The sequence below is a fragment of the Oryx dammah genome, unplaced genomic scaffold (genome assembly GCF_014754425.2).
Source record: "Oryx dammah isolate SB20612 unplaced genomic scaffold, SCBI_Odam_1.1 HiC_scaffold_24, whole genome shotgun sequence".
Lineage (NCBI taxonomy): Eukaryota > Metazoa > Chordata > Mammalia > Artiodactyla > Bovidae > Oryx > Oryx dammah.
The window spans coordinates 70,075,470-70,092,270 of NW_024070208.1; the positions used below are offsets into that span (position 1 = coordinate 70,075,470).

Genomic DNA, 16,801 nt, shown 5'->3' on the forward strand with positions numbered 1-16,801 from the left:
AGAGAATGAGGTGGCTGGATGGCATCACTGACTTGATGGACGTGAGTCTGAGTGAACTCCGGGAGTTGGTGATGGACAGGGAGGCCTGGCGTGCTGCAATTCATGGGGTTGCAAAGAGTCGGACACGACTGAGTGACTGAAATGAATTGAACTGAATTTTTGTAAATAAATTTCAAAATTCAGTCTGTGCACACTAAAATTTCTTTGTTCACAACATACATGCAGAATAATTTCTAACCGCCAGTGTTTCTCCATAGAAGGTTGATGAAGCCTTACTTTATCTGAGAGCTATTGTTGGGATTTTATTATATTATAATAAAGGGGATGACAGAGGATGAGATGGTTGGATGGCACCAACTCAATAGACATGAGTTTGGGTAAACTCCGGGAGTTGGTGTTGGACAGGGAGGCCTGGCATGCTGCAATTCATGGGGTCGCAAAGAGTTGGAGGTGACTGAGTGACTGAAATGAACTGAACTGAATTGAGACCCACTCCCATAATTTACATTTCAAGATAACAAGATTAGCCAGATGGTTTTTTCCAGAGACTGTCCTCAAGCAGGATACATTATTGTTATGTAATCCCAAGGAATGTAGAGGAAAAAAAAAAATTTGTCCTTTCTTCCTCCTTGAGAATTCCAGACCCCTCTATGGCACCCAACTCCAGCAGTCTCACGTGGAAAATCCCATGGACAGAAGAACCTGGTAGGCTACAGTCCATGGGGTTGTGAAGAGTTGGACACGACTGAGTGACTTCACTTTCACTTTTCACTTTTCACTTTCATGTATTGGAGAAGGAAATGGCAACCCACTCCAGTGTTCTCGCCTGGAGAATCCCAGGGATGGCAGAGCCTGGTGGGCTGCTGTCTATGGGGTCACACAGATTCGGACATGACTGAAGCGACTTAGCAGGAACAGCAGCAGCAGCTCTTCTTGGGGACTCCTAGACTTATCAACCTGCCTAGGAACTGATTCTCTCAAAAGGAGCGTTGTTACAGTGTGAATGTTTGTGTCCCTCAAAATTCTTCTGTTGAAATTCTATAGTCCATTGAGATGGTATTAGAAGATAGGGGTTTGGAGAAGTGATTATGTCATAACAGTAGAACTTCTATGAATAAGATTAATGCCCTTATAAAAGGCCCCAAGAGAGCTCTTTAGCCCTTTCTGCCATGTGAGAACACAACAAAAAGTCCTCAACCATGAAAAGAATCTTCACTCAACAAATGCTAGCATCCTGATAGAATTTCAGTCTCCAGAATGGTGATAAATACATTTCTGTTGTTTATAAGCTAAAGACAGTCTAAGACTTATATTAACAGAATCAAAGTCTCACAAGTGATTCTATATTTCTCCTCAAAAGGTACCCTGTTCATTTTCTTGGTATAAAGTAATTGTTGGACAATAATTCACCTATATGTATCTATTCATCTTTTTAAATGCTTTTTTGATAGTAAATGTTTTTACTTTTAATACTTTCTTGCAAAATCAGCCCCTCCTTTAGTATATGAGATCCAGATTTGAGAACTGGTTCACAATTAGAAATTAAACTGCAAATTGCCACTTTTTCTTAAATTGACTTCTCTCAGCCTTCTCATCATTCATCATGGATTTTGTTTAATTGTGTAAATATAGCAATACTTTATTGGCACCACACATATCTGTCCTATCACTTGGTTTTGGGCATTTCAGACTGTTTCTGGATGTCACGGCAATTTGTTGCCCATAATGATAACAGCATACACTTTTATTTTGATATTTAAATGCTACTTGTTTTCTATGTTTTGTAATATCCCCTTAACCCCAATAGTAACAAGATACTCAGTACTATCAAAGCATCTCTTGCCATCAGCCTACTTCTGAACTTCTCAAAGATACTGCATTGGTACATTCCAAATTTGTTTTTGTAAATGTACTTTCCCACAGAGTATAATTAGCAAGTGGATTTTCTGAATGTATATAATCATAACATGCCCAGTTTTCCAAGGTTTATTATCTCTTTCTTCAATATGTTTCATTTAAATCCTGTCCTGTCTACTTTATTTCATGTGGACCATGATTTTTTTCAATATTTCAAAAGCCACTCAAGTTTAGCCCTGCCTCCCAGGACTTTGCCAGGGTTTTTAATCATATATCAATGGAGAATGCTCCCATATAGGTAAATTGCCTTACTCAGCTTTGTGTCCTGTCCTTCTTGATCTAAAATCTTTAAATTCCAATTCCTTGGCTTTTTGCAAGTTAATTTGTTTCATAAATCACACAGCTTCTTTGACATATATTGCTAGTTCTGTGCTCAGTCACTTAGTTGTGTCTGACTTTTTGAGACTCCATGGACTGTACCCCACCAGGCTCCTTTGTCCACAGAATTCTCTAGGCAAGAATAGTGGAGTGGGTTGCCATTTCCTCCTCTAATATTGATAGCTACATCTTCTTTTACAAGAGTGAGCTCTTCCAAAGCTTGATTATGTTTTGATATAACCTAGTGTCCAGGAGGAATGACAAAAGCAAACCCTGAGGCTGGAGGCAGAATTGGAGGCTGCATGCTTTCATGTCAAGCAAAGACCACTGTATTGTTTCCAAGCATGAGGGAAGAGGTAGTTTCTAAATGCTAACAGAAAGGAGCAGATCCTTCTGTAGATCCAGAGGGTTTAGGAGAGTACTGAGATTCAGATTTTCCAAATGTGTCAACTCAAATGCCCTATCCCAAATCTCAGGGTTCTACTCCTTCTCAAGAATGGCACTGACCTTGGTATAAATACTTGCTAGAGTTAAAAAAGTCAATCTTTTCTGGAGCTCTGCCACCCTGATAATTAAGTCATGGGACTGATTCTCAGCTGTTTCTACCCTCTGGTTTCAGGAAATAATTATATTTTCATGGAGGTTTAACCTATTGCCTTTGTTGTTTAGTCGCTAAGCTATGTCTGACTCTTTTGTAACCCCATAGACTGTAGCCCACCAGGCTTCTCTGTCCATGGGATTTCCCAGGTGAGAATATTGGAGTGGGTTGCCATTTTCTTCTCCAAGGTATCTTCCTGGACCAAAGATCAAACTTGCGTCTCCTGCATTGCAGGCAGATTCTTTAGCACTGAACATTAAAGCCCCTACATTTCCTTTAGTTGGTGATTAATCATTGTTAGACTTTCATACTTTATCTCATGAAAATTTTAACAGTTGAACCGGGACAGGATGCCAGAAGCTGAGTACATGAACTGACATTACAGGGTTTACTTTGCCTCCCAGATAATTGGTTATCCAGTTGTGAGACTGCATTTTAGAGTCAGATTTCTGGATAACTCCTGGTACCAAATTTCATTGGCCAGTGACCTTAGGAGGCATGCTATGGGAAAGGTGTTTCCATGCAGGAGGTTTATTGGGGGAATGTTCTGTGATCTCACATCTGTGAAGGTTATCCTGCATTGAAGCAAGAAGGCGGGGGGCTCTTATTATTATTAATAGACACAGACTGCCCACCAGGCAAATTCATCTGCAAGCTCTCAGCAAGCAACACTCCATGCAGCTGGGAAAACAAGGGGACATCAGGCCCACCTCCCACTAAGGTTCCTTTGGCATATGAAAAAATATATATATATTTAATATATATTAATATTATGCATTAATATGTAATAATTATTTTAATATGGAAAAGAAGATGTGGTACATATGTACAATGGAATATTACTCAGGCATGAAAAGGAATGGATTTGAGATGCAGTGGGGTGGATGAACCTAGAACCTGTTATATAGAGTGAAGTAAGTCAGAAAGAGAAAAACAAATGCTGTATATTAATACATATATATATGGAATCTAGAAAAGTACTGATGAACTTATTTTCAGAGAAGGAATGGAGACATAAACATAGAAAGCAACTTGTGGACACTATGGAGGAAGTAGAGGGTAGGACAGATTGATAAAGTAGCATTGATACATATACATATACAGTATCATGTGTAAAATAGGAAGCTGTTATATATAACACAGGGAGCCCTTCCTGGTGCTCAGTGACAATCTAGAAGTGGGAGATTGGGCAGGGGACTCAAGAGGAAGGGGATATATATATGATTATGACTGATTCATGCTGTCATATGGCGGAAGCTAGAGAAGCATTGTAAAGAAGTTGTCCTCCAACTAGAAAAGAATAATAATAAGATAAACAAGAGTAATAATAATGATAAAGACTAATAATAAATATTGCATATTTGAAACTTGCAAAAATAATATTAGGATTAAAGTCATTATATTTTATAAATAATTGTCAGTTTCAAATATAAACATGATATAAAAGATGAGGTCATTAATGTGCTCATATTTCTTCCTGATTTTGCTAAGTCCCCTCTTCTCACTTTCAATATTGTTAATTATATTAATATTACTTTACTACCCAATTTGTAACATTTCTCTTCTAGTATGCCCACAATTGTTCAATAATATTTATTTACATTAATGGCATTGCCTTATAACCTATCATTTTACCTAGATTTTTTCAAGAAGTGTTTATGAGTGATATGTTCTTAAGTTTAATCATATTTTCTTATGTTTGTCCCTTGACATAATGCCTAATATTCTGGAGGGTTTATATTACATTTCTGTATAATCAATTTTTTTTTTTTTCTTTAGCACTTCATAAGCATTGCTCTGTGGTTTTGGCACTCAATTTACTTTCAAGAAATGTACTGTCAATCTGATTTCCCTCCTTCTCATGCTATTTGCATTATATTCCCTGGATGACTGAAAAATAGTTTCTTCATTCTTTAATACCAGTAATTTAGCTAGGAATGCCATGTTGTTGAATATTCCATATTAAATATAATTTTTATGATACTTGTGGTTAATTTAATATAAGGCTCTCATACTACTTCCTTCATTCTTTCACTTCACCATTTTATTTATTATTTGATATATCCACACATTATCTTTAGATTCACTATTAACTTCAAGATGATATTCTTATACTGTAACTCGAAAATTGTTTCTGTTCTATTTATCATTGTCTAATTCAGATGGGGAAACAGTGGAAACAGTGTCAGACTTTATTTTTGGGGGCTCTAAAATCACTGCAGATGGTGACTGCAGCCATGAAATTAAAAGACGCTTAGTCCTTGGAAGAAAAGTTATGACCAACCCAGATAGCATATTCAAAAGCAGAGACATTACTTTGCCAACAAAGATCCATTTAGTCAAGGCTATGGTTTTTCCTGTGGTCATGTATGCATGTGAGAGTTGGACTGTGAGAGTTGGACTGTTGGCTGAGCACTGAAGAATTGATGCTTTTGATCTGCGGTGTTGGAGAAGACTCTTGAGAGTCCCTCGGACTGCAAGGAGATCCAACCAGTCCATTCTGAAGGAGATCAGCCCTGGGATTTCTTTGGAAGGAATGATGCTAAAGCTGAAACTCCAGTACTTTGGCCACCTCATGCGAAGAGTTGACTCATTGGAAAAGACTCTGATGCTGGGAGGGATTGGGGGCAGGAGGAGAAGGGGACGACAGAGGATGAAATGGCTGAATGGCATCACTGACTCGATGGACGTGTTTCTGAGTGAACTCTGGGAGTTGGTGATGGACAGGGAGGCCTGGTGTGCTGCGATTCATGGAGTCGCAAAGAGTCGGACACGACTGAGCGACTGAAATGAACTGAATTCAGGTATACCAGTTGTTTTTATCCTTGACTGTATTTTTCTTCACATGGTCATTTCTTCTCATGACTGTATTTTTTTTCACATACTACATGAAAATATGCTAAATATTATTATCATGACTATACCAAATATTATTATCATGACTATACCAAATATTATTATCATGACTATACCAAATATTATTATCATGACTATACTAAATATTATTTGCACTTAAATTTGTATTATTTGTTATCTATCTTACATAAAAAGACCTATAAAAATTAAATTTAAAGTAATCAGTGTGTTTTAGGTTAAAGTTCTTTGAATTGGCTGCTGGTTGAGTGATTCGGGTTAAGTGACCTTATCTTGCTCCTGAGACTAGTGGCACATGGAAAATGTTCCTCTTTTCTAGTGGTCATGGTAAGAAGCCAAAGAAGGAAAGTGGAAACATGCAACAATCCTTAAACATGAAAAGCAAGTGAAAACATGCTTAAAATTGCCTATGAGTCGAGGATTAGGAAAATCATCTTTGCCTCTTTAGTGAGAGAAATTTCAAATTAAGAGTGAATACAGAACAAAGGAATCAGATTTGTGCTTTCTTTATACTATATTTCTGTCATTAATTCAAATTCTATTTCTTTCTGACCTTTACCGACTCATCATTAATAATACTATTTTCCTCTATATCACAGCTTTTCATTTAATCTTGCTTTTATCTTTTTTTGAGTCCTTAAGTTATTTCCAGTTTGGAATACAACCATATTTTCAAATAATTTGCTTATTCCTTGTATTTACTGGGGCTAGGTGGGTAGGAAAGGGACTTTTACATAATTCTGTGTGCAAGACTATAATCAAAATGATTTCTACTAGTATTCCTCCCATTTTCTTATGATCTGTATCCAAATTCCAAAGGGACAGTCTAAGTCTTTGCACTCACAAACTCAAAGCTTATATCATGAAATAAGTGAACACTCATAGAAATACAGACAAAATACAGCTATAACCATAATTATTCATGAATAGACTCATTTTGGTAAAAATAGCAATACATTTATGATGTCTTATTAAAACTTCCCTGGTGGCTCAGCTGGTAAAGAATCCACCTGCAATCCGGAAGACCTGGATTCTACCCCCAGGTTGGGAAGATCCCCTGGAGAAGGGAATGGCTACCCACTCCAGTATTCTGGCCTGGAGAATTCCATGGACTGTATAGTCCATGGTGTCACAAAGAGTCGGACACAACTGAGTGACTTTCACTGTCACTTTATTAAAATATAAATGTAGTTTTAAAGCTCTTATTTTACACTCTAGCAGAAAGAAATCAATTATAATGCTATGAGCTATATATAGAGGATATATTTTAAATTTAAAATATATTTTAATATAGTTTAAAATCTATTTTACATATGTGTTTGTGTACATATACATATATATGTGTGTGTGTACATAGAATCACAGGCAAAAGTAATATATTTGCTTACAGTTGGCTGGATTTTAACAGCGATGCAAAAAAAAAAAAAAAAGATCAAATTCAAACTCTATGCAGGAGTCAGCAGCCACTTACCAATCTTAAATTTTGAATTTAGTGTTTTTAGTGTTTGAGGTATTATTGTCACTTGTATACATATGTAAACAAAGTTGATTGCTGTTGTTAGATTGCAGTTTTAAAACCTTCTGATAGTTTATGTCTATTTGAATAGAATTCAGTATTAGTAACATAATAAAATATTTAATGAGACAGAAATTGCAAAGTTTTAACTTTTCTAAATTATATAGTTTTTCCATATATATTGACATTTTAGTCATTTACTTAAAAAATCATGCTGTAATAGAAAAATTTGAAATTTTATGGTCATACCTATGCTTCTAAAGAATTGAGTCAGAAAATAAAGAGACTGGTGTTTATCTTGTAGATAGACACACACAAAAGTGCTATACAAGAAATATTCACACCTATAACCAAAAAGAAATATGCACTTTGTTGGAAGTTCAGTATAAGTTTTCAGTGTCACAGTGTATCATGTTGTCATGCCAGTTTGAATTCTGTTTTACTTTTAGATCATCTCACAAAATAAAGAAAAATGTATTTTAAATCATTCACTCTTTACCCTTATTCAGTTTCAGTTATAATGAATAAATAAAATATATTTTAATATAATCATTATTATATATGTACGTGTAAATCTATCTGCTTTATTTCCCCATAGAATCACCACAATGATCAGGTAGATTAGGTAGAATGCAATATACAATACATCTATTCATAACTATTTCAGTGCCCAGAGATATTTATAGACTCAAGATATGAAGAATGTGAAGTAAAATTCTTTTAGTTTCAATCTATTGAGTTCTTTGGGGAAATCAAATTAATTATTTATTATATTAATTTACTGTTAGCATTTACTGCAGTCCATGGAGTTGGGCACAACTTAATGACTAAACAACAATTCACTATTTGTGCATAAACAATAGATGGACTGCCATGTTCATAGCTAAGGCTGAACCCTCTCCCTGAATCTAATGCCCTCATACATTCTCAAGGACACTGCTACTAATATATTGATTCTCCTGTTTTGCAGCTACCAATTTTCTTTTTTATTATTCATACCATCATGGAAATTAACTGCTTCTTCCATCTTAAAAGAATCTCTGCTTTTATCCTAGCTTCTGTTCCATTTATCTCCTCTTTACAGAAATTTTTCTTGAAAGAGTAGAAGAGAATTGCTGGCTTCATGTTCTCCACTTCCACTGGTTTTTGTCCACAAACTCTACTAAAAGATCTCTTTCCAAAGTCACCAGCAAATTTTGTGTTGGCAATTTCAGTGATCAAATTGCAGTAATCATACTTTATCTACTTAGGATTATTACATATAGTATAATACCCTATTTTTCTTGAAATGCTTCTTTCACCTAAATTCTTAAACATCATTCTCAACCTTAAATTTGGGAGTGCCTCTGGACTTTTCAACATTATTATTTTTTATTACTTAACCTAAGTTTCTAAACTATCTCATGTAGCCTGATGATTTAAATATATAAATGCTAAATCCTGGATTTTGCATCCTCAGTCTAGTTCTCTCATGATCTCCAAGTCCAAACATCCTATGCCTACCTGACATTTCCAACCACATATCTGCTAGTCATTGCAAACTTGCAGGTTCAAACTTCATGGGGTAATTTTTTGGTATGTTATGTTTATTATTGTTTGCTCAGTACCTAGAAAACTACCTGGTACATAGTAATGGGCAAAGGTATTTATTCATTGAATGAATGTGTATTTTAACTAGCTTAAAAACATCCAACTTATACTTATCTGGGTGAAATATTATGTTTTTTAATTCTTGAACAACATTCTTAATATATTGGTCCTATTTATTTCTATACTGGTTATTAACTTGTTTGCATAATGAAATATACCACTTATAAAATGGGGAGTATCCTCTTACACTGTTGGTAGGAATGCAAACTAGTACAGCCACTATGGAGAACAGTGTGGAGATTCCTTAAAAAACTGGAAATAGAACTGCCTTATGACCCAGCAATCCCACTGCTGGGCATACACATCGAGGAAAACAGAATTGAAAGAGACACGTGTACCCCAATGTTCATTGCAGCACTGTTTATAATAGCCAGGACATGGAAGCAACCTAGATGTCCATCAGCAGACGAATGGATAAGAAAGCTGTGGTACATATATACAATGGAGTATTACTCAGCCATTTAGAAGAATACATTTGAATCAGTTCTAATGAGGTGGATGAAACTGAAGCCTATTATACAGAGTGAAGTAAGCCAGAAAGAAAAACACCAATACAGTGTACTAACACATATATATGGAATATAGAAAGATGGTAACGATAACCCTGTATGCAAGACAGCAAAAGAGACACAGATGTATAGAACAGTCTTTTGGACTCTGTGGGAGAGGGCGAGGGTGGGATGATTTGGGAGAATGGCATTGAAACATGTATAATATCATATAAGAAATGAATTGCCAGTCCAGGTTTGATGCAGGATACAGGACGCTCAGGGGTGGTGCACTGGGATGACCCAGAGGGATGGTACAGGGAGGGAGGTGGGAGAGGGGTTCAGGATGGGGAACACGTGTACACCTGTGGCAGATTCATGTTGAGGTATGGCAAAACCAATACAATATTGTAAAGTAATTAGCCTCTAATTAAAATGAATAAATTTAAATTTTAAAAAATGGGGAGTACCAGATTTGTAAAGGAAATATTTCTGAAATATTTTCTAATATATATTATCTTTTCCTTACTTGACAGAACTTATGTATAATCTTACTAACACTAATTTTGTAAAAGCATGGTTTTAGCTTATAAGTATTTACTGCCATTTTAATGAGAAATGGGCATTTCAGAAATAAATATCCAAGTAAAACTTTAGAAAGTAAAGGTTTTGCCACTAAAGTTAATTTTTATACTGTGCCAGAAGCAATGTTTCTATAATGAACAAACTATGAGACCAATGCTATTGATGTCACATAAACAAAGAATTTTCTGCACAGAATTTTAGTTGTTTACCATGACTTTGATTTCTCACTACATGAAAAATGCATTCCAGTTTCAAGTATTTGCTGAATACAGAATATGGTTTTTGTTTGAAAAATAGGACCCAATTTGGATTTGAGGAATGAGTTTTGAAGAGTCAACTATTATTATGCACTGCCCTTATGGCAGAAAGTGAAGAGGAACTAAAAAGCCTCTTGATGAAAGTGAAAGTAGAGAGTGAAAAAGTTGGCTTACAGCTCAACATTCAGAAAACGAAGATCATGGCATCTGGTCCCATCACTTCATGGCAAATAGATGGGGAAACAGTAGAAACAGTGTCACACTTTATTTTGGGGGGCTCCAAAATCACTGCAGATGGTGACTGCAGCCATGAAATTAAGACACTCCTTGGAAGGAAAGTTATGACCAACCTAGATAGCATATTGAAAAGCAGAGACATTACTTTGCCAACAAAGGTCCATCTAGTCAAGGCTATGGTTTTTCCAGTGGTCATGTATGGATGTGAGAATTGGATTATAAAGAAAGCTGAGCACTGAAGAATTGATGCTTTTGAATTGTGGTGTTGGATAAGACTTGAAAGTCCCTCGGACTGCAAGGAGATCCAACCAGTCCAATCTGAAGGAGATCAACCCTGGGATTTCTTTGGAGGGAATGATGCTAAAGCTGAAATTCTAGTACTTTGGCCACCTCATGCGAAGAGTTGACTCATTGGAAAAGACTCTGATGCTGGGAGGGATTGGGGGCAGGAGGAGAAGGGGAAGACAGAGGATGAGATGGCTGGATGGCATCACTGACTCGATGGACGTGAGTCTGAGTGAACTCTGGGAGTTGGTGATGGACAGGGAGAGCTGGCGTGCTGTGATTCTTGGGGTCGCAAAGTGTTGGATACGACTGAGCGACTGAACTCAACTGAACTGATATGCATATATGTTTAAGTATGTATTTACATACATATATCAATATTTTCAGCTTCCTATGTGATGCAATGGTAAAGATTCCTTCTGCCCACACAGGAGATGCAAGAGATGTGGGTCTCATCACTGGGTCAAGAAGATCCCTTGGAGTAGAAAATGGCAACCCATTCCAATATTCTTGACTAGAAAATTTCATGGACAGAAGAGCCTGGCGGGGCCTAGTCCATGATATCACATAGAGTTGGACACAACTGATCACACATGCACATGAGCATGGACATGGACAAACTAATAATATAGTATCTACAATATATATTAATATGTCTAAAGGTGTATTATATGTATATAAGTAAACATATAAATGTGTGTATGTATGTGTGTGTGTGTGTGTGTGTGTGTGTGTGTGTGTGTTTGTCTATAAAGAGAGAGCAGGTGGAATGGATCTTTTATATTGACCAAAGAACTACTGCTAGTTTAAACCTTTTAGGTTAGAGGAGTCAGCTATGATGGATAAGATGTAGTCAGTTTCTCAGGAAAAAAAAATCTGAATTTGGAATTAACTGAAAGATTTTATTAGCCTTGACAGATCTATCTTCTGTTTATCAGATTCTTCTGTCCTCCATGTCTGTCCATAACGTGAATGAAAGTACAGAACAAGATTCTAAAAAGGCAAATATATTTGTCAGCCATCCTCACACTTAATGAAATTACAATAATCATAGTGACCATTCATCTGTTTACTATCAAAAATAATTTGAGAATAGATAATACATTACAAAAAAGCATTAAAAGCTTAAAACTTTAAAGGTATTTGACACTATTCCCAGAGAATATGTCTTATGATTTGGGAATATCAACTACTCTGACTTATCAAGCTAAACTAATCAAAGGTAGTTTAGAAAGAAGGGAAATCTTTGTAATTAATAGTATATGAAAATGTTGATCATTCTAAATAACAAACTTCAGAAAGTATATAAATTATTCTTATTTTTAGCACAGTATAAACATTTACAGCAAAAGAAAGAAAATATACACTTTTAAATTCCCTCCTTTTATTTTTTTCACTTACTTGGATCTTCAGAGTAAAGATAAAAATCAGACTATTGCTAGACTACATTCCATCTTATTAAAATGACACTCTGTTTTACATTATTTTATATTCATGCAGTAAGTGAATTTTTAATAGGTACAGAATCTGGTAAGATACAGCAGTAGGATAATTACATTACATTACATTAACAAGGTTCTGTATTTATTTGTAAACTGAAGAGTCTAAGCCAGTGGTTTTAAATTAAAGGGGTGATTTTGTCTCCAGGGGATCTAAAAAATGTTTGGAGACATTTTGGTTGTCATGACTTCCTTTAGTGGGTTGAGGCCAGGGATACTGTTCAGTATCCGACAATGCTCAGAACAACTTCACAATCAAAGAACTAATTGACATAAAAGTTCAACAGTGTGAGAAATCATGGTCTAAGCAAATGTAAGCAGCAATTGCAACTAAATATACCACTCCTTGTTTAAAAAAAAAAGGGAGCCAGCTTTTCTCCTTAAATCAAATATGGTGATTAAGGAAAGAGTGATTTTAACGATGCATTTCCCTGTCCTGAGCTAATTTATGCATAATATTAAATTCACTTCAAAATTTATAATTGCTCTTTATAAAATGTATTGATACTTGATAGTCGCTGTAACTAAATTTATTTAATACTCATTATTTAAAAGAGAAATACTTATTTTGTGTTCCTGGAAAAATACTAATTTAAATAAATGATGAAACTGAGAGAATGTAAAATGTGTGGAATTGACAATATAGAGATCAAAAACTTACTAAATGCATTTCAGTTGAATATTGTAGACAATTCTAAACTGATATTAATAGAAAAGAGAAGTGTTGAACCAAATATAGTATTTTGGTTTCAAATCTATGTAACTATCATTTCCTTAGACTAATTTCTATCAACATTTAACTAATGGCTGACAAATGCTAAAATATCATACTAACAAATGGGCATATGCAATGACACAAAATAAATATCATAAATAAAAAAATATTCTTTCTTACACACAGTTTTGAAGTCACTGAATAATCCCTTATGACAAAAGGTAGATAAATTATTTGTCATACACTGTACCTAAGTAATTAATTATAGCAATATTTATATTTTTCAAAACTTGACTTAGATTTAAGTGGCTGCAATCAGAAGCAGGTATACTTTCTCTTCAAGAAAATGTAAGGCAACATTTGCTAAATATGAATAATAATAACAAACTTCTGGTGAGCAGAAAGATAAAAGCACTAACCATATCCACCCAAATAGATTTAATTATATAGCTTTAATATTACTTAAAATTATTTTTAAATACATTAAGTAGCTTTTGAAAAATAAATAAACACTGTATATTTATATCTTTATTCAATTATAAAGTACATTCTACTAAATTAATTATTTTTATATATTAAGCTTTAGGAACCTAAACTTTAATATAAAGGAATACTTTTAAATAAGACTTTTAAACATCTTAGATACTTGTATTCATAAGTTATTTGCTAATAAATAAATTATACTATCAAATATGAGATTTTTTTATATCTTAATAATATTCCATGTGTATATTTATAAAAAATAAAACAAAATTCTTCAGAATTCTGTGTGTTTGTGCTTGAATTTATGTGCATGTTCCTGTGTGTTGAATAGTCATCTGATGAACTGGATGTGTTTGTGTGTGTGCATGTATATATGAGTGTAACAAGGAGTGTTTGTGTGTGGGTATGAAAACAGCTTTGTGTTGGATTCAATTTACTTGAGATGACCTTTTAGAGTATAATTTTCAATGTAGTTCATTGACACTTAAATGTATACTAAGAACCTATTTGATTAAATATCTTCATGACCTAATATAGAAAATAAAATCATTCCTCTTAGAGATCTTCATTTTTCTAGCATAACTTTGTTCTTTGTGGACGCATACATTCTTCACAGCTACAATTATGTAGGCTGGATTATTTTGAAGTTAATGCATAGAGACATTATGCCACCTGAATTTCTCAACTTTAGAGATCCCTGTCTCTCAGTTTCAGTGTCATGCTTCCAACCCTATTCACTTTTTTTTTCTTCTTGAAATAAAAGAAGGTATCTGAACCTTTCACTGAGTTAGAACAGCTTTACTTCATGAAACTGAAAGATGAAGGAAAAAAAGTAGTATTTTCTTGTCTTGTCTTCAGGTTTTAGAGATAATTAATCTAAATTGATTTATTTCAAACTGATTTTTAAGTCTTTTGTATATGTTTAAACACATTCTACTGAAAATATATAGGGCAAGGGATGTTACTTTCATTTCAATCATTAGAATGGAAGATAAAATTATATGTTATTAGGAAACCCTTATATTTAATAGCATTTTATAGCTTTTTACTGAAATTGATATTTTAGGCTTAATAATATCAGTTTTTTGAAGTTAAATATTTTACAGAATGAATTTTCTGTACATAATATTCCATATATTTATTTTTACTAACAGAAGTTATGAAGGGAAATCATTTTTAGTACCAGAATTATAAATGTATAAGATTTCCTGGTGAATGCAAAAAAGCTAGGTATTAATGAAAAAAGAAAAATAAGCTAGAAAAATATTTCCAAAAGAAAAATCAACCTTTGATTTAGAAAATCACAAACTCTATATAACTTTGGATCTTTTATTTCAGAACTATACAATGGAATTTTACAGCTGCTTAATTTCTATGTTGTAAGCAAACATTTGCATTTGATTATATGGAAACTCATACAATATATAGATACTTAAGAAAACAATTCTTAGAAGACTTGTAGCAAAATAGTTTCAAAATTTTACCAGTTGCTTCCAGTAATGTACAATTAAAATCAGGTGTTTTAACCAAACCCTTTTTCACAGGCGCTATTCTTCTGTTATTGTACTGTTGTCATTCCAATTCAAACATGCTACACCTATGGCTTACTGTAAAAACCTCATGCTCTTCCCTCCTTACGTGGTCCTAGTATTTGTTTTTTTTTTTTTTTTTTTTTTCCACCATGTTGAGTTTATTATTCCAATGGCACTAATACAGCTGGAGGTGCTCAGTGACACTGTGCGGGCGGGGTTTCCTGCCTTCTAGCTTCTGTCCAAAGAGAACATCTACCCGCTTGTTTCTTGCCCCCTTCTGGAGGAAAATCCACTAGGGGCCATTTACCCAAATAAACCTCTTAATGCGTTTATTTTTAACTTTTTTTGACATTAAGTTTTCCTCTCAACAAAAAAGTATTGGTTGTCCCATCCCCTCCCCCATCCCCACCGGCCAGATAAGTCCCTGCTCCAAGGGCACTTGTTGCCCCTGAAATCTGGAAATAAATATTGAAAGAAACAGCATCAAGTGTTCATGTTGAGTGATGGCACGAAGTGGGCCCCAGAAACCTGTCAGGCAGAGCATTACTGGGTCTGGACAGCCTCGAGGTGTTGTGGAGAATGTGGGGGCTTGTTGCTGTGGTCACTTGTCCCTGGGCGCGGGGGCCGCGCCAAGTCCCACCCAGTGGCGGGCTAAGCGGAGGCCGCCTACAACTTGTCCAGGAAGTTGTCCAGGGCTGGGATGCCTTCCTTCAGGCCTTTGCGCTTGCGTGTCTCTGCCACCACCTGACTGGGGCGGCTGGTGTTGTCGAAGGGGTCACCGGGCAGGATCTGCCAGTGGTCGAACACACACTGGGGGAAGGCCTGGCCGCCCGTGTTGGACCTCAGGTCAGCGGTGAAGCCTGCAGAAGGGGCAAACAATGCTCACTGGGAAGCCCAGGTATGTGCCTCACGGTCCCCTGGCTGAGACCAGAAAACACAGACTCACACCAGAGGATCCCAGAAGTCATGTTAGACGTTAACCCCGTTACCCTACACTTCACCCAAAGGTTCCCTCAAGGGCCACTGATTCAAGAGTGAGGCAGGGCAGGCCCTTCCTAAGTCCCAGGCCTCCATCTGCACCTACTGAGGATGAGCCAGATCTCCAGCATGGCTGCCCTGTGGCCATGCTTAGATCCACAGGCCGAGGCCTCTCCACTAAATCAACAGTCCTGAGACCCACACGAGAGAAAAATAGGTCATCCCCTCCTTCACAAGCGTGCTGCAAAAAACTGCAGGAGGCAGCTCCCCTCATGATGAGAGAGGATGGGCCAGGGCTCCGTCTGCTGGGCTCCACCCCGAAAGCAGCAGGCATCTGAGGACCACGCCAGACTGGTACTCACCAAAGGACTCATTGACAGGGAGGTAGGCCTTCACAACAAACATGGGGGTGCCGGCCACCTGGGTCTCCTCAAAGACGTGGCCCCGCTTTCTGTTCAGGACACCGTAGATGCCACCAACCACTTGTTCCGGACACTGTCAGGCAAAAAAGGGCTCTGAGCAGCTGCTGGGCAGGACGGAACCCAAAACAGCAGCTGGGGGTTCTCCGCCCAGCCCCCTTACCTGGATCTCCACAAGATAGATGGGCTCCATGAGCCGGGGCTGGGCAGTCAGCACACTGGCATACAGGCAGCGCCGAGCTGTGGGGATGATCTGGCCACCCCCACGGTGGATGGCATCAGCGTGCAGCGTCACATCATGGACGTCAAAGCGCACGCCCCGCATATTCTCCTCGCACAGCGCCCCCTATGGAAGGAGGACCATCGTCAAGAACCCACCTCCACAGCAGCCAAGGGACAGGCTGGCCACAGCTGTCTGTTCCCAAGACCACACACAATCCCACCTCGCCC

General features: G+C 36.6%; 2 protein-coding genes across 2 annotated transcripts in view; one reads left to right on the plus strand and one right to left on the minus strand.

The window, feature by feature from the left end:
- The window catches only part of LOC120883302 (multidrug resistance-associated protein 4-like), a 296,729-nt gene that overhangs the window by 110,155 nt on the left and 169,773 nt on the right, over positions 1–16,801 (plus strand).
- On the minus strand, positions 15,077–16,782 carry LOC120883308 (elongation factor 2-like). Its single transcript, XM_040267348.1, has 3 exons — positions 16,515–16,782; positions 16,295–16,427; positions 15,077–15,814 (listed from the first exon to the last, which is right to left on the minus strand). Exons 1-3 carry the CDS (start codon positions 16,674–16,676, stop codon positions 15,621–15,623), a joined length of 489 nt encoding a protein of 162 aa, XP_040123282.1. The 5' UTR covers positions 16,677–16,782; the 3' UTR covers positions 15,077–15,620.

Bases quoted from the DNA above. Each gene is read 5' to 3' on its own strand.
- LOC120883308 (XM_040267348.1), bottom strand. From the start codon at position 16,676: ATGCGGGGCGTGCGCTTTGACGTCCATGATGTGACGCTGCACGCTGAT. The intron at 16,428-16,514 runs GTAAGGGGGCTG...TTTGCCTGACAG, and splicing joins TCTATCTTGTGGAGATCCAG to TGTCCGGAACAAGTGGTTGG. The intron at 15,815-16,294 runs GTGAGTACCAGT...CCCCTTCTGCAG, and splicing joins CCCTGTCAATGAGTCCTTTG to GCTTCACCGCTGACCTGAGG.